A 23,398-nucleotide genomic window follows, 5' to 3' on the forward strand; every position below is an offset into this window, starting at 1 on the left:
GGCCCCTCCCCCGCCTCACAGCACTGACAGGCGGCCCAGTCAGTCCTCGTACAGCAGCCTCTCCCACCTGCAGCCCGAGAGCAGATCACCCCTCTGCGTAACGACGATAAATGATTTAGCACAAGCAGTGTGAAGGTATTTCCCCTGTACAGTCAAACCGATCTACTTCTTTATTTTAACAATTTATTTGGACCGTTTATTCTTTTCTTGTTCACAATCACAGATATTTTAGTGACTTTAGTTTCTGAACTTGTCTGAGTTTATTCCATATGAGAGATTACTGCACATTCACTAACGTTACACATCTATAATGACATACTGTATTCAAACAGCAATAAATTTAGTTAATTAAACATGCTTATATAAAGTGTAGTGCAATTATAAATACCCCTTTATTAACCATAGGCTGTTAAACAAACAAAGGGTAGAACGTGATGACGTCAGTGATATGCAAATTGACGTATGACGTATCCCCCCCCACTACATCAGGGGGCCCCGTCAGCGATCCCTGCAGGGGGGCCTCCGCATTTTGCGCTACGCCACTGTATATGTGTGTGTGTGTGTGTGTGTGTGTGTATTTATTTCTCACCTTAAAGCAACACAGACCAATACAAAAAGCAACAACAACTGTAAAGAAAAGGCAAACAAAACACAAAAATAGACATAAGACTGAAAAAAAAAGATTTTAAAACCATTGTTAAGTCAATTCCTCCAGCTTAACACATAGTTTAAAAATGTTTCACATTTATTTCCAGGCCTGTGAGCATAAGCAATATGGTGATCTTGCAAACAATGCCAGGGTCATACCTTTAAACTGTTATCCTTGGACAATTAAAGAAGGGTTTCCAGGTGGCTTCGAAGCCAGCAATGTTATCAGAAAGAGTGTGTCTAGATCTCTGTAAACCAGGGGTCTCAAACTCGTGGGCCATTTGCGGCCCTCAGTGCAATATTTTGTGGCCCGCGCCGACCGCTGTACACTGACAGAATCAGCGGAGCGGGGAGAGAGAGCGCTCCCCGCTCCGCTGATTCTATCCGTACACAGCGGTCACTGGCATTCCCCGCCCGCCGTGTAAACAAAGGGGCGGGGATGCCGGTGACGTCACCACGCACCCCGCCCCTTTGTTAGACTCTGTGACGGGCGGGAAGTGTTAGGAGGGAACTCGCGCCGGCCAGAACCAAGGTAAGCTGTTCCCGCCCCTGCCTGCCACTTAGCTACCTATCTGCAGCCTGCCACCTACCTAGCTACAGCCTGCATCTTATATATAATATAGGTAGATACAGACTGGTACAGACTGATGTTACTGGAGTGGGGTGGGGGTGTTTTATTTATACATATATATATATAAGATTTGTGAGAAGAAGCGCTGTCAAGTCTCTGGCAGCAAGGAGTAGGCAAAAGATCCCATGTTCAGAAGAACTGTTCATAATCTTCACTCAATGTTCTATTAATGTTCAGAACACTTTATGTTCAGAAGAAATAATTAAACGCTCTGTGTCAGCCTTTTTAAATGAATAAATTTGTATTTTTGGAGCCTTGGTGTTGCCGCCTTTGATTAACATTTAATCAAAATGATCACCATTTAAATTAGCTGCTTGTTTATTATCTTTCTGTAAATGATCTGACAGAATCTTCTGGTGTCCTGCAGGTCTGCTAATTGAACGCTGCCGTAAACAAGCTTCCAGTCAGGATCTGTTCTGGCGTCCTCTATTCCTGCTTAAATCCAGCAGCTCAGACTGAACATCTCCGCTTTCAGCACTGACTGGATCTTCCAAACGTGCCCTGTCCAGACTCCCAGAGCCCCCGCGGGCCCACGGGCACAGCCGCACGTCAGGACTGTCTGCTAGTCATGAGTGAATTCTGGTTGTGCTTCAACTGCTGTATCGCCGAGCAGCCGCAGCCGGTAAGAGAAATAATCATACAAAACCACACAAACCAGGAAGAGACATTTGTTTTGGTTTGTTTTTGCTCCCGTTCCCTTCAGTTCATTGTTAGCTGCTTCATATAAGACACCCATAGTTTACATATTATCCTTATGTGATGTTTAGTCCACTATAAACCAATGCAGTTTTGATGTTTTCATTGTCAATTTCACTTTATGTTAGGTTCATAAATATGCTAGAATACAATATCAAGTCATTTTGTTAAATTAAAAAACACTTAATTTTTTTCACAAAAAAATTAATAATACTCATCAAGCCAGTAATTACCTGATTAAAATAAAGTAAAAAATAGTAATACTGTGAAATAATATTCAAATTTTACTTAAATGTTTTCTTTATATTCGTATTTTCTTTATGTTTGTAACATGGATGTCAGGATACAACGAAGTTAAGGGTCCAGATGCAGTTTAATAACTCAGATTCATGCAGGCAATGGTCAAAACAGGACCAAAGAGTATCATGAGGAAAATCCAAAAGCGTCATCCCAGTGGTCACAGGCAAAGAGGTCGATACAGGTGGAAAAACAAAAAGAAACAAGGCAAGAGTCAGGAAACAAGGCAAAGCTAGACAGTAGAACGCTGTGTAATGCTACAGGAAAACAAGACTCAGCAAAGTGTGTGTGAGAGGTGAATATAAAGTGCAGCTTATCAGTCTATGATGAGTAATCAGCTGTGTGTGTGTAATCAGGAGAAATCAGGAACTAGTGTGTGAGGTGCATGATGGTATTTGTAGTCCACTTTAGTGACCGGTATGGTTCCCACTTCATTCTTATAGTCTGTTTGTTGAATTTAAGTTACATCTACATGCCAACTAGTTCTAATTAGATTATAAGTAGACTGTTAGCTTAGGGTTAGGGTTAGTGTAAGTTGACATGTACTTGCAGAGCTTCCTATAGTCAGTTAAATGTCTGTTTAGCAGCAGTATCTACAGATATTAAGCATACAGTCTACTAATACTCAAAATGAGCATCAAAATAGATGTGTAGTCCAAAGGATCTTGATGAACTCTGGGAGCTTTCTTTGCCGTTCCAGATTACTTTATTAAGTTATTTGAGTCATTGCAGAGATGTATGGATGCACACCTCCATGCTCATGGGAGTCATACATAATATTAACTCTTTTTTTCCTCTGCACCATGACTTTATATTCTATACTGGACGTTATTTCTGTTAAGTGACAAAGTCAGACCTTACTGTCCAAACTAAATAATTAAAAATCAAGGCATGATCATATTTTATTGTGGTAAAATAAGCGTAATCTAGAGGCCTTTGCCTTTCATAAAAGTCACTTCTGATACCAAATGATCGACTAGAAGTCAAGTTATTATTTGTTGTTTTATTATTTTGTTCTTTTGTCAGTTAGTGTATGTATGTATACAAAATATAATTATAAACTTTTGATGGTTATCAAAGACAGTTTTGAATGAGCAAATCAGTTCTTATGAATTGTGATATTTACAATATCACTGTTTTTAGTGTATTTGTGGTCAAATAAAAGTCTCCTTGAGCATAGGACATTCATTGTATTTTTTTTCTTTTGTGCTTAGGGAAGTGTAATTTTGAAACTTCATATGTTCAGTTAAAATCTTTAGATTCTTCAATATGATAAAAAAGTCTGAAATCTTTATCGAAACTGAACATTTTTTTCAGCCTCCTTTGTTTATGTTGAGATATTTTCCATTAAAGACCAGGAAAAGGACTTATTAATTGCCCAAAAAAGTGATATTACTGAACATACTGATCACACGGGCCTGATAAAAATATTAATTTTAGAGGAAAATTGAATTAAAAAAGTTTTTGCATCTTAACTCTTCATCTATTTTTATTTATGACCTACTGAAGTCCTATTTCTAAAAATAAAAAGTGAAAATAAATATTTTAACCTTATAAGTTATTTATGACATATTAATTTCAAAATATGTATTTATAATATATTTAATATATTTTCTTTTAAGATAAAAAGTAAAAATAAAATGACATAACACAAAATACAACTTACTAATTTGAAAATAATATGACCTTAAAGATCATAATTAGGAGATAATTTTTTTTAAATTATAAGATTAAAAAGTTAAAATTATGCCAAAATGATCACTTTAAAATTTTCATTTACAGTTGAAGGCAGAATTATTAGCCCCCCCCCCCTGTTTATTTATCCCCCCGATTTCTGTTTAACTGAGAGATCTTTTTCAGCACATTTCTAAACATAGTTTTAATAACTCGTTTCTTATAACTGATTTATTTTATCTTTGTCATGATGACAGTACATAATATTTGACTAGATATTTTTCAAGACACTTCTATACAGCTTAAAGTGACATTTAAATGCTTAACTAGGTTAATTAGGTCAACTAGGCAGGTTAGGGTAATTAGGCAAGTTATTGTATAATGATGGTTTGATCTGTAGACTATCAAAAAAAATAGCTTAAAGGGGCTAATAATTTTGAACTTAAAATGGGTTTCAAAAAATTTTAAACTGCTTTTATTCTAGCCGAAATAAAACAAATAAGGCTTTCTCCAGAAGTAAAAATATTATCAGACATACTGAGAAAAATTCCTTGCTCTGCTAAACTTCATTTGGAAATTATTTAAATAAATTGAATTTAAATAAAAAAATTTAATTTAAATTGAAATAAAAAAATCAAAGGAAGGCATATTATTCTGTCTTCAACTGTATATTTGATGACTTTTTCTGCTGCTATGAAGATCAGACCCTCAAACTTCATTAATGATTGAACCCAATGTTAACAATTAGTCATAAGAAACACTGAAAGCTGCTGATGAAGAATGTGTGGATGTTGTTATTCGAAGGTGTTTATATTGTTGCACATCAGTGAAGAAAGGCTGACCAGCATGAAAACTAGTAAGGAGTGGACTAGTGTCGTTAAATGAAAGCCAGCGAGGAATTACAGAACAAAATGTAACTGCAGTATTTTGTTTAATCAAAATTAGTTTGTTCACATTTTGATTTGTAAATGTAATACAGTTATATGTTGTTTGGTTCGACTGAAGTTCTGTGCTAAGGACAAGCTGAGAGATTTGCCACCTTTGGCCCTTTAAAGCTAAAGCACGCCAGGAATTTCTGAGATTTGTGTTATTACAGAAGCTTAGGAAGCTTGGTTGGCTAAGAATTAGCATTATGGGTTGTCATAGGTTTATCTGATAACTACAAATGTGAACAATTTCCACCTACTTGAACTTAAAGTAAATAATAGTGTTTTGAACCATACTACTGAATAGTAAAGTTCTTGATTTAATCTGTTGTGGTATGACCCAGTACTCTACTAAATTTGTTATAACCTATACTACAATACACCACAGTTTACTGTAGTAAAAGTTAAAGTATACTACAGCATTTATTAAAGTTTATTGGTTCGCTATAGGTAATACTACTTATATAGGTAGCCTCAAGTTTTCTGTTCTCAGCTGACAGGAGTGTCACAAGGTTTGACGTGTGTGTTGTGTGTTTAGAGATGCTCTTCTACAGACCTTGAGTTACTGTTGTCTTTATCCGCTGGATTTGTCTGGTCATTTTCCTTTGACTCGCCAGATATTTGATCCTTTTTAGACCATTCTCTGTAAAACCCTATAAATGGTTTTATGTGAAAATCCCAGTAGATCAGCGGTTTCTGAAACACTCAAATCAGTCTGTCTTACACCAACTTCCACATTTAAAGTCTCTTACATCATTTTTTCTTCCCCATTCTGATGCCCAGTTTGACCTTAAAAAGATGGTTTACCCAAAAAGGAAAGTTCTGCCATCATTTACTTATCATTTGCTCACATGTACTTACGGTGAGTTTCTGTATTCTGTCCAATAAAAAGGAAAATATTCTGGTCACTGGTTCCAGTCCCAGCTGGGTCAGTTGGCATTTCTCCCTGTGTTGGCGTGGGTTTCCTCTAGGTGCTCCGGTGCTGCTGACTGCAAGACAGGGGCGTAACATGAAGGGGCCTTAGGGGTGTAACTTGTAGTACGTTAGAGGCATAACTTGAAGCTATGGAGACTCACGTCAAAACTATGTGGTCAGCAAAATGGCACTGTACATCAGTTATTAATGTCTACACCTACTCCACACCTAAACCCAACCATCACAGATATTAATGTCTATACCTACCACAACTCTAAACCCAACCATCACAGATATTAATGTATATATCTACCACAACTCTAAACCCAACCATCACAGATATTAATGTCTATACCTACCACAACTCTAAACCCAACTATCATCTTTATTAACGTCTACACCTTCCCCAAACCTCAACCCAACCATCATCGTTATTAACATCTGCACCTTTCCCAACCCTAAACCGAACCATCACAGTTATTAACATCTACACCTTGCCCAAACCTAAACTCAACCATCCTAGTTATTAACGTCCACACCTTCCCCAATCCTAAACCCAATCATCATAGTTATTAACATCTGCACCTTCCCCAATCCTAAACCCAACCATCATAGTTATTAACGTCCACACCTTCCCCAAACCTAAACTCAACCATCACAGTTATTAACGTCAACACCTTCCCCAACCCTAAACTCAACCATCCTAGTTATTAACGTCCACACTTTCCCCAAACCTAAACTCAACCATCCTAGTTATTAACGTCCACACCTTCCCAAATCCTAAAACCAACCATCACAGTTTTTAACGTCCACACCTTCCCCAAACCTAAACTCAACCATCACAGTTATTAACGTCTACACCTTCCCCAACCCTAAACTCAACCATCCTAGTTATTAACGTCCACACTTTCCCCAAACCTAAACTCAACCATCCTAGTTATTAACGTCCACACCTTCCCCAATCCTAAACCCAATCATCATAGTTATTAACGTCTGCACCTTCTCCAAAACTAAACCCAATCATCATCGTTATTAAGGTCTACACCAGGGGTGTCCAAACTCGGTCCTGGAGTGCCAGTGTCCTGCATTTTTTAACTCCAACCTTCTCCAACACACCTACCTGGAAGTCTAGTATACATAGAAAGAGCTTGATTAGCTGGATCATGTGTGTTTAATTGGGGTTGGAACTAAAAGATGCAGGACACCGGCCCTCCAGGACCAAGTTTGGACACCCCTGGTCTACACCTTCCCCAATCCTAAACCCAACCAGCATCGTTATTAAGGTCTACACCTTCCCCAACAATCAGTTATTAACGTCTACGCCTTCCCCAAGCCTAAACCCACCATCATAGTTATTAACGTACAGACACGAGTTGCGGAGGCTATCACACTTGACATTCTTGCCCTTGTACAGTTATTTGCAACCACAGGGGGCGACGCTGAGTAGGCTAACTGTTATGACAAATGGATGAAGAAGTCAGCGAGTTGCATGGTGGAGTTGCTAGATGAATAAATATAATAATATATGGCTCCTTCAAAATATATAGCTTAACAACTTGTGCAAAATTTTTCCAGCTGATAAGATTGAATAAGGGCAGCTGATCTTGAATCTGTGTGTAATTTAAGAAGATGGGTACTTACTAAATTAGGTCACATTTTCCCCAGAGCAAAAGTATGTGTCCTAATTAAGAGCTGTCATCTGTCCTGTGACGAGTGCTGAAACCACGAGAAACGAGGATCTCTGTAACCTCACGCTCACACAACAGCATCATATAAATAGCACACCTCACACAGCACGTACACAGCACACTTAACTAAGTTCACTTTCATTTGTTTTTCTACAGTATTTTTGATGCACTGATATATACGCTCACTGGCCACTTTATTAGGTACACCTGTCCAACTGCTCGTTAATGCAAGTTTCTAATCAGCCAATCACATGGCGGCAGCTCAATGCATTTAGGCATGTAGACATGGTCAAGACGATCTGCTGCAGTTCAAACCGAGCATCAGAATGGGGAAGAAAGGAGATTTAAGTGACTTTGGACGTGGCATAGTTGTTGGGATTTTCACGCACATCTTACTGAGTATGATCCGAAAAGGAGAAAACATCTAGTGAGTGGCAGTTCTGTGGGTGCAAATGTCAGGGGAGAATGGCCAGACGGGTAAGAGCTTATAGAAAGTCAACAGATAAAGTCAACAGTCAAATAAGCTCTCGTTACATCCGAGGTCTACAGAAGAGCATTTCTGAACACACAACACGTTAAACCTTGAGGCGGATGGGCTACAGCAGCAGAAGACCACACCGGGTGACACTCCAGTCAGCTGTGAACAGGAAACTGAGGCTACAATTCACACAGGCTCACCAAGATTGGACAATAGCAGATTGGAAAAGCGTAGCCTGGTCTAATGAGTCTCGATTTCTGCTACGATATTTGGATGATAGGGTCAGAATTTGGCTTCATGAAAGCATGGATCTATCCTGCCTTGTATCAACGATTCAGGCTGGTGGTGGTGTTGTGGTAAGGGGGATACTTTCTTGGCACACTTTGGGCCTATTAGTACCAATTGAGCATCGTGTCAACGCCACAGCCTACCTGAGTACTGCTGCTGACCATGTCTATCCCTTTATGACCACAGTGTACACATCTTCTGATGCCTACTTCCAGCAGGATATCCTGCCTTGTCAAAAAGTGCAAATCATCTCAGACTGGTTTCTTGAACATGACAATGAGTTTGCTGTAGTCAAATGGCCTCCACAGTCACCAGATCTCAATCAAATAGAGCACCTTTGGGATGTGGAATGGAATATTCGGATCAAGGATGTGCAGCCGACAAATCTGCAGCAACTGCGTGATTCATGTCAATATGGACCAAAATCTCTTTCCAGTTTATTTCCAGTACCTTGTTGAATGTGCATGTGCCACTAGGGATTAAGGCAGCAAAAGAGGGTCCAACCCAGTACTAGTGTACCTAATAAAGTGGCTGGTGAGTGTATACTTTATATATAGAGTATTTATCATTTGAAGTGGATCAAGACGTTTAGTCAAAGTTGTCCGGATACCATTTAGAAACACCCTTAGTTAAATAGCAGCATGTTAAAAAAAAACTATATTATTTATTTATTATAATTTATTTGCAAATGTATTCAGTGTGATTTAATCAAATCTGAATGTTCACCTGCAGTCATGTGATACTTTAAATTTAATTCTCATATGGTGAATTTCTGCTCAAGTTCCCCAAATTCCTACAAAAAACATGCAAGTATAGAAACACACTGCTAATACTGCAGAGCACAATGGAATTGTGCTGGGGGAGCCTAAAAATGGTCTAACCTGCCTAAACAAGATATCAACAATGTTTTGCAAATAATAGAGGAGTACAGGAGTGTGATATTGATTTTAAAAAAAAGGTAACACCTTTTTTTTTTATTGACGGACATTAATGTTTTGCTGATTATTTAGTGGATAAATAAATAAATATGACAATAAAATTGCTTTTATGTGACAGCAAGTCACTTTCTTATTAAAGGTTTGCACTTACAGTTGAAGTTAGAATTATTAGCTCCCCTTTGAATTTCTTTTCTTTTTTAAATATTTCCCAAATGATGTTAAACAGAGCAAGGAAATGTTTACAGTTTGTCTGATAATATTTTTTTCCTCTGGAGAAAGTCTGATTTGTTTTATTTCGGCTAGAAGAAAAGTAGTTGTAATTTAAAAAAAAAACATTTTAAGGTCAAAATTATTAGCCCCTTTAAGCTATATTTTTTTCAATAGTCTACAGAACAAACCATCGTTATACAATAACTTGCCTAATTACCCTAACCTGCCTAGTTAACCTAATTAACCTATTTAAGCGTTTAAATGTCACTTTAAGCTGTATAGAAGTGCCTTGAAAAATATCTTGTCAAATATTATTTACTGTCATCATGGCAAAGATAAAATAAATCAGTTATTAGAAATGAGTTATTAAAACTATTATGTTTAGAAACATGTTGAAAAAATCTGCCCTCCGTTAAACAGAAATTAGGGAAAAAATAAACAGGGGGGCTAATAATTCATAATTCAACAGTACGTCAAGATTGGGCCAGTTACTCGTAATAAAATCTATGGAGTCTGTTTGTGCTAAATAAATGACCTTTCCCTGCTGTTTGGTTCATCGCAGCTGACTGGTGTGAAATTGCAGTAATAAGTGGTTTTGTTCATTATATTGATTCCTGCTGACAGAACTAAAGGATCCACACACTGGACTTCCAGCAGCTCACATCAGCCAGAAATGTTAGGGCAGTAAATACAACACGAACACACACACACACACACACACGCACGCACGCACGCACGCACGCACGCACACACACACACACACACACACACACACTTTAATGCTTAATCGAAGATGTTAAAATCAGGGCTTTAGAGTTTTACACATAACCAACATTATGAAGGGGCTTTTTAATAACACAGAGGCATGAGCAAAGTTATTTATTTCACAGCAAATACACGCATTTATTCTGTCATTTTACTTTTCACTTAGATTCAGCTTTGGTTGGGTTATTTGGGATAAAGTGTTGTTACTGTTTGGCAGTCACAGCAGGCGAGTTATATAATATTCAAAGCCCTTCAAAGGCTTTTTTTTAGTATCCACTGATGGCTGAGTGTGAGAACTGGCTAAATATAAAATGAATAAATCCACTGTGGGCTGTTATGGTTTTATTTCTTGGAATTTAAAAGCAATATTCTTCTTTAGCCACAGTTGAAGGACAGTTGTGGACACTATAAGTGTAAATAGTAGCATACTAAATTAAAACATTTCAATTAAAACAACTCCACACTGATCCTTTTTGTGGTTCTTACTATATATATATATATATATATATATATATATATATATATATATATATATATATATATATATATATATATATATATATATATATATATAATAACTGCTCGATCTTGCAAATTTGCACTCTACAACATCAGAAATGTCCGACCCTTCCTATCTGAACATGCAGCTCAACTCCTTGTTCAAGCTGTTGTTCTCTCCAAACTGGACTATTGCAACTCTCTACTAGCCGGGCTCCCAGCTAACTCTATCAAACCTCTTCAGAGGCTTTAGAACGCAGCAGCACGAGTGGTCTTTAATGAACCTAAAAGAGCACATGTCACTCCGCTACTCATTCGTTTGCACTGGCTGCCAGTTGCTGCTCGCATCAAATTCAAAGCTCTGACGTTTGCTTACAAAGCGATTTCTGGCTGCCCTCCTTATCTGTTTTCACTTCTGCAGATTTATAGGCCCTCCAGAAACTTTTGTTCTGTGAATGAACGTCTCCTCGTGGTTCCATCCCAAAGAGGGAAGAAATCACTTTCCCGAACTCTCGCATTCAATCTGCCCACTTGGTGGAATGAACTCCCTAACTGCATCAGAACGGTAGAGTCACTCGCTGTCTTCAAGAAAAGACTAAAAACTCAACTATTTAGTCTCCACTTACCTTACTAATCTGCAATTCCCTCTCTGACTCCACCGCTAACTACTAAAAAAAAAAAAATAAAATAAAAAAAATAAAATTACTCATGTTTTGCTTCTTACACTTTCTTTACATACCTGAAACGTGCCTACAGCACTTATTCATCGTTGCTCTTATAGTTGTGTAAATTGCTTCCTTGTCCTCATTTGTAAGTCAATTTGGATAAAAGCGTCTGCTAAATGACTAAATGTAAAGATAAATATATATATATGAGCAAAATCACACGAGTAGCAGTGCGATATGGCTGTATATCAGCACTGGTGGGAGGTGTGCGTTGGCCTTAGCGTCCCACCAGTGCTGATATACAGCCATATCGCACTGCTACTAGACAATACAACAGTTCGTTTACACAATCTTATATATTAAAAAGAAAATCAAACAAGGAGAGTGTAAAACCCTGTTGTATTAGGAACTACTTTCTTCCGACATTCATTAACATCTGCAGCTGACGTCGGAACAGCAGAAGCCATTACTAATTCACTAAGGTCACTTAAGAGCTATTATTTGAATGATTTTCTATAGCATAATGAGAAGCTGCGCTTCTAAAGCCTGGTTTATACTTCTGCGTTAAGTGACGGGCGTAACTCACGGCGCAGGCAACGCGCGTAGCTGTGCATTTATACTTCTGCGCGCGGTCTCTGTTGGTCTGCATTAACATTTCCGAAACGCTAGTTGGCAGTGAGGTGTAAATGTTCCTCTGTGTCAAGTTTCTTCGCTTCTGTTTTGCTTTTCCTGAACACTTCCTGGATGTACAAGCGACTTAAACTCGCTCATTTTGAGGCAGGAACCGGCGGACGTGCAACAACTTTAACCATGAGGTAAACACAGAACAAAACTTTCCATCCGGAGCTCCTTCACGGGACTCCACACTTGTAAACAATCGCTCGCGCCATTCGCGCAGCTCTCAGTCCCGCCCAGACTCGTCAGCGCTACCAAGCCGACCAATCACAGAGCTTGCTCTACGCGTTGTTGCGACGTGTAGTTACATTTTTTGACATAGATATATACACACACACACATATATATATATATATATATATATATATATATATATATATATATATATATATATATATATATATATATATATATGTGTATATATCTATGATTTTTTGAGAGGTGCATGTCAGCGACGCCGACGGCCACGGCGAAGGGCTATGCGTCGGCGCCGTAGCATACGCCAGCGTTTGACGCAGATGTATAAATCAGCCTTAATGTGTGTGACCCCCTTAAGGTCATGACAAAACAGCTGAATTTTGCTCACATTTTAAGATTATAAGGCTAAACGTGACATGAAATGCCATCCATCTACAGAGATTTCTGCCTACAGTCCATTACAGCCAACAGTATTTCTCTGTTGCTGTCGGTATTGTGACGGGTGCCAGGTGTCCCAGCGTTTACCCGGAGACTTTATGGAATAAAAAAAGGAGACAGAAACTATTTCGCTCTTCTTATTGGCCTTCATGACATCCATCGCAATATAAAATGTTGTTTTTTCTCCAACTGAAGCTCCACAGGTCTCATCAATGCAGGAGCAGTGAGCTGTGAAACCCACTTCCTCTGTCACTGACCAATTGTCCTATCCGACTCACATCTTCCTATATACTGAGTAACAGAAGAGTGAATGTTTCTGTCAATCTCTGGCACATTAAGAGTAACCATTGACTTTTTATCTGTTTAGTGAATGAGCCAAAGTCAAGTCAAGGATTTCTAACTTTACACTGAATGTGTTGTCATTTTTAAAATAAGTCATCAAATTATTCGCATAATGCAGCAAATTAAGGTTATTAATGACTGAGAAATTATCATGAAAACAAAATGTCAACAAACAAAGATTTCCAAGAGTTTCAAGGTTAGTTTGAAGGTTTTTATCTGCTGAATTCAACTTGTCCAAAAACTTAATTCTCTGGTTTTGTATCAAGTATATCAGAGCCTTCAGTATGCAATGTAAATAGTATTCAGGGGTAATCTCTCAGAGGCTTATGGTGGACTTATGGATTTAGGAAAGAGCAGGCAGAGATTAGTCTGTTTTAGTTCAAACTCCTCTTTTATTTAAATGTTTGTACACGGCTTCTGGATGATTTTATTTTAAGATTAAAAAAAATCTGTTCCTATTTTGCTCAAAAATAGAGCAGTGTTTCCCAGCGCTGTTCCTGGAGGCACACCAACAGTACACATTTTGGATGTTTCCCTTAGCAGACCCATTCATTTCAGGTTTTGGAGTCTCTTCTAATGTTATGATGGGTTGATTCAGGTGAGTTTGATTAGGGAGAGGTTGAAAATGTGTACTGTTGGTGTGTCTTCAGGAACAGCGTTGGGAAACACTGAAATAGACATTTAAAGGAAAAGTTCCCCCAAAAGTGAAAATTCTTTCATTATTTACTCAACCTTGATTCTGGGCTTGATTTCGTGTTAGTAATCTCCACTGTTCTCTATCCATTAGACATACAAAAAAAACAAAAGAAAATATTTAAATGTTTGTACATGGCTTCTGGGTGATTTTATTTTAAGGTATTTGACTTTTGAAAAAAATCTGTTCCTATTTTGCTCAAAAATAGAGCAGTGTTTCCCAACGCTGTTCCTGGAGACACACCAACAGTACACATTTTGGATGTCTCCCTTATCTGACCCATTCATTTCAGGTTTTGGGGTCTCTTCTAATGTTCTGATGAGTTGATTTAGGCATGTATGATTAGAGTGAGGTTGAAAGTGTTTACTCTTGGTGTGTCTTCAGGAACAGCGTTGGGAAACACTGAAATTGACATTTAAAGGGATAGTTCACCCAAAAGGGAAAATTCTGTCATTATTTACTCAACCTTGAAGGGCATTGCTGTGGCAACCCCTGATTAATAAAAGGACTAAGCTGAAAAGAAAATGATTAAATGAATGTTCCTTTAAATGCAAAATTGAAATCGTTCTTGACCAATCGTAAGTGTGTTTGTTCATATATGTCATGTATCTTCATATATGTGATATATGTTTAGCTATATTTGTTTCTTACTCCACAGAAGAGGCGGAGACGTATAGATCGCAGTATGATTGGCGAGCCAACCAATTTTGTCCACACGGCCCATGTAGGCTCTGGAGATCTCTTCACTGGCATGAACTCTGTGAGTACAAGCTTAAAAGAATGTCTAGATCAGGAATGGGCAACTTTGAAAGACCACCGTCCAGCAGAGATCAACTCTAACTCAGGGGTGGGCCACTTTCCTAGGCAATATCCAAAATTGTCCTCATATCTCTTCAAAAATAATGCCTTATAACTCCCTTATACAGACTATATCCACTGTTTCCTGAATTACTCAGAGCAGTGTCCAATAAAACACCCAGTGTGCATGTAATGAAGGAACGAATCTATTTACATTGATTGTATATTGAATGTACATGTGTTCTTGTGGTGTATTATGGGATTGAATGAGCCCACTGGATGTATATTGAATGTACATGTGTTCTTGTGGTGTATTATGGGATTGAATGAGTCCACTGGATGTATATTGAATGTACATGTGTTCTTGTGGTGTATTATGGGATTGAATGAGCCCACTGGATGTATATTGAATGTACATGTGTTCTTGTGGTGTATTATGGGATTGAATGAGCCCACTGGATGTATATTGAATGTACATGTGTTGCTGTGGTTTATTATGAGGTAGAATGAGTCCACTTGATAATGTCCACTAGTGTTCTAGATGCTATTTTAAATGGGCGTCCCCTTAAATACTGCCCTGGACACAGATCTGGAAATCCCTGGTGTGCATGATGATCGGCTGTAAGGTTGTCTGAGATGCTTGTTTTAATCCTGTGTCCAGGTAAACTCCATTCAGAACCAAATGCAGTCGAAAGGAGGGTATGGAGGAGAGGCGATGTCTGTTAATGTACAGATGCAGCTGGTGGATACAAAAGCAGGATAATGTGTGCTGTTGGAAGGGGTAAGTTCAATAAACTATATGTACTGTGTTCGAGCTGCACTAAACGGAACGTTCAGGCTAAAAAAAAAAATTACTTACACTCACGTGGTTCAAAACCTTTATTAATTAGGGGTGTCACAATTACGTTTTTAAATCGAAATCGATCGAAATTTATGCTCAATTTCGATTATCGAATCAAAAAATAGAATCTTCGATGCTGCCACGCCCCCATGTCACGTCAGCTTGGCTTGCCAAGCGGGAAAAAACAGGCTTGTTGAAGTGCTTGTTGAACTGCAGATACAGGAGACCCGTCGACAGAGCTTAAATCCTCTCCTCTTTCAATGAAGACGCCGGTGTTTAAGCATTTTGGATTTCCAGTGAGTTACGTTGACAACGTTTGTGTTTTCGACAAAAAAAAAAACACAGTTTGCAAGCTCTGCTATGTACGTATTAGGGTTCGTCCGATAGACAACACCGGCATCGCGATCCTCCGCCCGCCCCCGTTGCAAATCCGCTCGCGAAAAGTACACACTTAGGCCCTGTTTACACTGTGTTTGTTTTTAAATGGCATTTTAGAACGACAACGATTTGACATCCACAGTGGCGTGTAGCATTTCTGAGCAGCCCTCCTTCCTCTCTACCTCTGACACACACAGACACAGACGCACACACAGCCATGGGCTCGAGACAGCGGGTTCAGGCAGTCAGAGGATCAGTAGACTGCTTCAATCTTTCACTCACTTGTACTTAGTCATTTTAGCGAACACCTCAGATACTGTTGGCTGGTTCCTGTTGGTTGCGCGTCTTTTTTACCGACGCCATTATAACGACACAGATCACTGCCTATTCACGAGTCCCGCAGAAAAAGTGATTGACAGGTGGTAATTATGTGTGTATCTTTCGTTTATTCATTTACTGTATGATTTGTTTATCAGTAAAACAAAGACCACGCAGGTCAGGTAGTTTAAACGGTAGGCTACAAATAATTAATTGGTCATTAATTAATTAATTATTCATAATCGAAAATCGAATCGAATCGTGCCTTTAGAATTGAAAATGTAATCAAATCGAGGATTTGGAGGATCGTGACACCCTTATTATTAATAGATTTCTTCTGAACAAATGAATAACCATGCCATGTCCGAAAACGCACACTTCCATACTATACAGTATGCTAAAATCAGTGTGCGAGCTGAGTAGTATGTCCGAATTCATAGAATTTGAAAAACAGTATGCGAGAAGTACCCGGATGACTTACTACTTCCGGTGAGATTCTGGAGTGCGCATCCCATGAACGCTGCGCTATCCCATGATGCCCCGCGAGCGAATTCCTGAATGGGAGTAAAGCGTCGCAAATGACGCAGATACATCACGTGACTATGTCAAAATGGCGGATGTAGTACTACCGAATTCCATTCATACTTTTCACATTCATACTGTATAGAACGTACTTTTCCAACAGCCGAGTAGTACGTTTAAATTCAAATGCAGTACCTACTGAGTAGTAGGCGGTTTCGGATGCAGCCCCATTTTCTGATGCTCCAAACTAACCAGGTGCTTACTAGACTAATCAGCCTCAGCTTACAGTATATCATAGTGAGAAGAACTGGAACCCTCTAGTGGTGAGGAAGAACATTAGCACCAGCATTACAAATTTGTACAGGGTGTAGCACTTTAGTTTTAAATTTCAAAACAGTTATGCCTCGTTTCCACTGACTGGTACAGTACGGCACGTTTCGGGTCGGTACGGGTCACCTTTATCAGGCTTGCATTTCCACCACAAAGGATACCCTTTTGGTGGGCGTGGTGTATGACAAAGTTAAAGTCGACGCCATGCCTAGTCGAATAAATGTCTACAGTAAAGCTGTACGGGTCGTTTACCTATCATAATGAGAAGCACTTCTCACAAAACAGCTGCTTTATACACAAATACTTGTTTATAAATGTTTATTACTAACTTTTCTATCAACATGATTTGATTTTAACTGCAGATCCATGACAGTGCAAAATAGGCTACTGTAACGTCTGTAATTATATAAAATAAATACATAAATGCAACATATATGAACACATACAGCCCCTTACAGTCTCCGATATATTATTAATTACAGAAAAATTACACACAGCATACATTTAGTTCTTATTTGAGTTCAAAAACACACGCAATATAGCCCACGGTCAGCGCAAACCTCTCATCTGTGTCTGTAATCCCTAATCTGTGTAATGTAATGGTCTTAGCTGGTCAGGCTGGAAAATGACCAGCTAAATCCAGCTAAAACCAGCTTGACCAGCCTGGTTTAAGCTGGACATAGCTGGTTTTGGCTGGGCTCCCAGCCTGGCTAGGCTGGTCAAGCAGGTTTTAGCTGGTCATCTCCCAGCCTGACCAGCTAAGACCAGGCTGGAAATGGCTGGAAACCAGCCTGCAAATGGCCAAAACCCCTCTAAAACCAGCCTGGTTGACCAGCTGAACCCAGCCAACCAGCTTAGGCTGGTTTAAGCTGTTTTTTTCAGTAGGGTAAACATGGCAGTTTGTTCATGATTCAGGTTGCTGAAACAATTTTGCTCTTGTGTTTTGACGGCTTCTTTTTTTTTCGTGTTTCTCTCCCGCTTCACTCTCGCGCTTGTCCTTTTTTCCTGAATGGATCAGATGACCACACTTCAATAATCACACACACGTTATTATCATCAGCTCAAGAAGTTCGTTATATCAAATATAGAAGCGATCGTGAAGAAATCGAATACCGCTCGCACTTTTAGACGGGCTCGTAAAACAACAACAGGACACAGCAGATTGTTCTTCTTGGCTTTGTGTCTGTTCATCAAGACGACGACAAGGTTTGTTTGAGCTCGGGTCATCCTCGGCTCGTTATCAAAAGCATATCGTTATCAAAAGCATATAGTATTTCTATGTAAGGTCTCGGCTTTGTATTTAAAAAAACATGGCGGTTCCTTTGTTTACGTTCTGTGTAGCTCCACGAGCTCGTGACGTATCTCTGTAACCAATCAGCGTTCAGCTGCACGTGTAGCTCCACCTTTTGGTACCCTTTCTTCCGTTTGGGTGCCGAAAAAGTGGTACGGTTAGGTTCGGTACGCTTTTTGACAGTGGAAACGGCCATAAAAGCTTACCAAACCGAACCGTACCGTACCACTCAGTGGAAACAGGCCATTAGTGCACAGGATGGAGCGTGTGGAGAGAAAACATGGGGAAGTCAAGGATAACAACTGAAGCTGGGTTGCTTGCCTTGTTTACTGCTGGTTACTAGGTTATTTGAGCATTATTTGGAATAGGTGATTGAGTATCGTGCAGTCTGAACTCTGCATTAATAAGATATTAATCTGTTTCGTATTTCCCACAGGTTCCACGATGTGCATTTTCTGCTCAGCGGTTCCCCTCCAACATCTTCCCATGTGCCCTCAATGGCAACTTTTCACCTCATTCTTCTACCCAGCAAACACATGGACAGTTGTGCACTCCATGGTAAAGAGGTCGTCCTGGCCATCGGACATCAGGACGCCACAGCGCTTCAGTGTTGTGTCCGTTTCTGCTCCATAACAGACGTTCGCTCGCATGCCCTCTCAACACTCACCAGCCTACAAGTGCAACGTGTGTCCCTGCTTTCTCCTGTGGTTTGCCGTAAACTCTCGCTTTTTCCATCATGCGTGTTTTATTTTTGTGGGTCCAGACTGATGAGAACAGGGTCGGTTCTCATTCGCTTGCCGTGAAAAGACTGCTTTTTTTTTTTTGGTTTCAATAAATCAACACGGAGCCGACGACAATGTTTGTAAAGGAAAGTGCAGTGCCAAAACTGCTCAGTGCAATGGAAAGTACTTTGTGTTTCAGCAAGAGCACAACAAATGCCATTTTTTTTAAGGAAGCGTGATTCTTGCTTTGCTGTTTACAGTGTCTGATTTGCAATTCCCGTTTCTTTTCCCTTCTTGTTTTAGAGTTCAAATCTGATGTTGAAAGGCATGAGCGGCATTTCACCCTCTGCTGTGTCGATGTACATCCGTAACTTGACGTGAAGCAACTCGAGCTATAGATAGTGTCCAGATAAAATGTATACAAAGATTTTGTTTAGGGCTTTTTATTGATGTAGTCATTATGAGCTATGGGGCTTTTCAATGAATAAGGTAAGACACCAGTGACAGGGTTTTTTTAACCGCACCCAAGTAGCATGGCTGTAAAATATTGTACATTTTATAAGCCTGTCTCTACACTGCAATGTTGCGATTCTGATTTTGTCCTCTCGTGTGGCACAGATCGGATATGGCCCACACACAGTTAGAGTCAGAATTATTAGATCTCTTGTGAATAGTTTTTTTCTTTTTCTAAATATTTCCGAAATGATGTTTAACAGAGCAAGGCATTTTTCACAGTATTTCCTATAATAGTTTTTCTTCTGGAAAAAGTCTTATTTGTTTTATTTTGGATAGAATAAAAGCAGTTTTTAATTTTTTAAAACCCATTTTAAGGTCAATTTTATTAGCCTATTTGTCATTGTCTACAGAACAAACCACCGTTATACAATGATTTGCCTAATTACCCTAACCTGCCTAATTAACCTAACGAACCCAGTTAAGCCTTTAAATGTCACGTTAAGCTGAATACTAGTATCTTGAATAATATCTAGAAAAATATTATGTGCTGTCATCATAGCAAAGATAAAAGAAATTAGTTATTAGAAATGAGTTAGTGAAACTATTATGTTTAGAAATGTGCTGAAAAAATCAGCTCTCCGTTAAACAGAAATTTGGGGGAAGAATATACAATATAATATAATAATTTAGAACGTTTTTTTGTTGTTTTAATACTTTTCTTTGATTAACAATTAAAACGATTAGAATTAAACGATCACAGAGTGCCATCTGCTGGTATAAAATAGCCTAGAGCACCATCTGCTGGTAAAAACTATCCCACAGTGCCATCTCCTGGTATAAACTAGCCCAGAGCACCATCTCCTGGTATAAACTAGCCCAGAGCACAATCTTCTGGTATAAACTAGCCCAGAGTTACATCTGCTGTTTAAAAACTATCCCAAAGTTACATCTCCTGGTATAAACTAACCCAGAGCACCATCTGCTTGTAGAAATGAGCCCATCTGCTGGTAAACAATATCCCAGAGCAGCATCTGATTGTAAAAACTAGCCCATCTGCCGGTAAAAATTATCCCAGAGCGCCATCTTCTGGTAAAAACTATCCCAGAGCGCCATCTTCTGGTAAAAACTATCCCAGAGCGCCATCTGCTGGTAAAAACTATCCCAGAGCGCTATCTGCTGGTACAGAATATTTCAGAGTTCCATCTGCTGGTAAAAACCAGTTCAGAGCGCCATCTGCTGGTAAAAACTATCCCGGAGTTACATCAGTTGTTTAAAAAATATTGCCCAGATTGCCATCTGCTGGTAAAAAATATCCCAGAGTTACATCTGCTGTTTAAAAAAATCTTGCCCAGAGCGCCATCTGCTGGTAAAAAATATCCCAGAGTTATATCTGCTGTTTAAAAAAAAACTTGCCCAGAGCGCTACCTCATGGTAAAAAAATATCCCAGAGCACTATCTACTTGTAAAAATGTGATTACCACGTCCCCTAAAGGGCTCCATACTAAAATAAACAAGGCCAACAGAAATATATTACCTGCTTATATAGCCCAACTAATTGATCTGATCTGATAGTTACTGAAATGAAATATTATGAAAATATTAAACAGGTACACTGTAAAATCTGTGTGTACTGTGCAGCTAGAGTGCCGGAAAACAAAACGTCAACGTAAAATAACGGCCGTTAAATTACAGACATTTACTGTAAAATAACAGACTTTAAATTACAGAAATTTCCTTAAATTTAAATTTCTGGTAAATTTCTGTCATTTAAAGTCTGTTATTTTACTGTAAATGTCTGTAATTTAAAAGCCAATATTTTTTTTTTTTATTACGGCACCCTAGGTGCCAGAAAAAATAAAATAACAGATTTTTTATACAGTGTACCTTATTTATTGAAAAGCCTCAATGTTATAGTCACAGACTGAATTCTGGGGTCCTTCCTCTCTGTTGCCTACTGTTGTAGATTCACTCAAAAGCTGTTTTAAAACATATGTTTTGCTTTTAACAGACACTGTTGCATTCTTTCGAAAACGTCACGTTGAACCTCATGAAACTTGTCAAGTACTGATTGTATTTCACACCAAGAAAAAGATGTTGACTATATTTAAAATTAGAAAATAGATATTTGCATTGAGATGTTCGACTATTTAAAAAAATCCCACCCTTATTACCCCAAAATGAAAATTCAGTCATCATTTGCTGATTCTCTACTTGTTTCAAACCGCTTTGAGTTTCTTTATTCTGTTGAGCACAAAAATATGTGCTGAAAAATCAAGAAAAGCAGCCATTGACTTCCATAGTGTTCAAAAATGATCCAGAATATCTCATTTTGTTTTTAACAGATGAAAGAAACTCTTTAAAGTTAAGCACTTGATTGAGGAAACAGTGCAGGAATTTTCATTTTTGGAGTAAACTGTTCCTTTAAGGTGTGTTGAACATTGAAAAATAATATCATTATGCAATTATACACTTTGAATTGCAGAAACGGCTTGTTTTTGTGGGATTTGACCTTTGACTCACAATTAAACAGACAGTTTAATTAGATTTTCAGCTATTTTCATCCATTTAGCTGTGGGTTACATACTGTCAACTTCAGTGATTTACTCAGGTCAAGATTAAAACAGATGTAAAACAATTTTTTCTTGTGAAATCTTCATAAATCCAGTATTAACGATGCCATAACATTTCAATTCTATAAGACAAACGTCAAATATTTGTCAGTATTCCCATAAACAGTGAAAAATTGGGTTTATTATTTCATTTTTGACCCAATCTGGGTAATGAATTATATATATATATATATATATATATATATATATATATATATATATATATATATATATATATATATATATATATATATATATATTAGGGGTGTAACGATTTATCGTTGTACGATTTATTGCGATGCAAAAATGTCACAATATGCATCGTTGCGTTATGACGATTTGATTACGATATGACGTCCGTTTTCTCTTATTAGTTGAGCTGTTTGCACGTGAGCTACGTTCCACCTGCTGTCGCACGTGAGTTCAGATTGCAGCAGCAGTAATGTTAGCAGACCAAGATGAGTGGAGTTGAAATAGAGGATGGCCCATCCTCTCAAAATCAGACGTCTGGCAACATTTCGGTTGTACAGTCATTGCTTTAGACTCGTCCGCTTTTTGACACGCATACTGGGTCAAACATGCTAAGTTTTAAAGTCTTCACAGTGATTTACATACTTTGCACAGTGACAGGGATACCTCCTAATGGTGTTGAAATAGTCACATACTGTATTTATAAGGTACAATTCACCCTAAAATATCATTCTGTCTTCATATAATGTTCCCGCCGCAAAATCACACATGACGTGAGCTGACCGTGAGCTGTTACTACAGAGGGCGGACTTTGATAGACGCGCGCGTATGGCAAGCCATTTTAGCATTTAAACCTTTGTTCTGACTATCCATGAATATATTTAGAGATATCTCTAATTATATTTTGACTAGTCATAATTATAATTCGACTAGTCTGAATGACAATTAGAGATATCTGCAATTACAATTGTACTAGTACGAAATCAGATTGGAGATATCTGCAAATATATTATGACTAGTCATATTCCTCCATTGACTTCCACTGAAAAATATTTGCAGATATCTCTAAATGAGTTTTGACTAGTCACAATTGTAATTAGAGATATCTCTAAATGAATTTAATTAAATATGAATTAAATACCTGGAAATGTGGATTTTTTTTTGCACACACAAAAAACGTAAGTGACCAAGCAAAGCCTTAAGCTCTTACTGTTAAATTCAATTGAATAGAAAGCTTATTTTTTGCACCTTTACTTAAATTGTTCCTTAATTTTGTCTCTGTCATTTCAATAATATTTTAAAGAAGTTTTTAAATTGTTTTATTTTCCAGAGACAGGCCTGTTTAATTTTTTTTCTTAAAGAAGGTTCAGTCGAAACAAAAGAAATACATAAAAAATAGTTTACTTGGTAAACTTGGTTTACTTGGTAAAATTTGCATTTCAGTTTAATTTTCAATTATTATTCCAAATATCGTGATACATATCGAATCGTGAACATTA

General features: G+C 38.2%; 1 protein-coding gene across 3 annotated transcripts in view; it reads left to right on the forward strand.

The window, feature by feature from the left end:
- Nucleotides 1-21,864, forward strand: part of cdc42se2 (CDC42 small effector 2) — a 62,527-nt gene extending 40,663 nt beyond the window's left edge. For 2 of the 3 annotated variants that reach the window (XM_009305103.5, XM_005155548.6), the window contains exons 2-5: nucleotides 1,647-1,901; nucleotides 14,323-14,424; nucleotides 15,124-15,243; nucleotides 18,579-21,864. In XM_009305103.5, the coding sequence (XP_009303378.1) occupies nucleotides 1,848-1,901; nucleotides 14,323-14,424; nucleotides 15,124-15,225 (258 nt within the window). In that variant the 5' untranslated portion in view covers nucleotides 1,647-1,847 and the 3' untranslated portion in view covers nucleotides 15,226-15,243; nucleotides 18,579-21,864. 3 annotated transcript variants of the gene reach the window in all.
- Nucleotides 21,865-23,398: the final 1,534 nt, after the last annotated feature.

This window comes from Danio rerio, chromosome 10 (assembly GCF_049306965.1).
Source record: "Danio rerio strain Tuebingen ecotype United States chromosome 10, GRCz12tu, whole genome shotgun sequence".
NCBI classification, from domain to species: domain Eukaryota; kingdom Metazoa; phylum Chordata; class Actinopteri; order Cypriniformes; family Danionidae; genus Danio; species Danio rerio.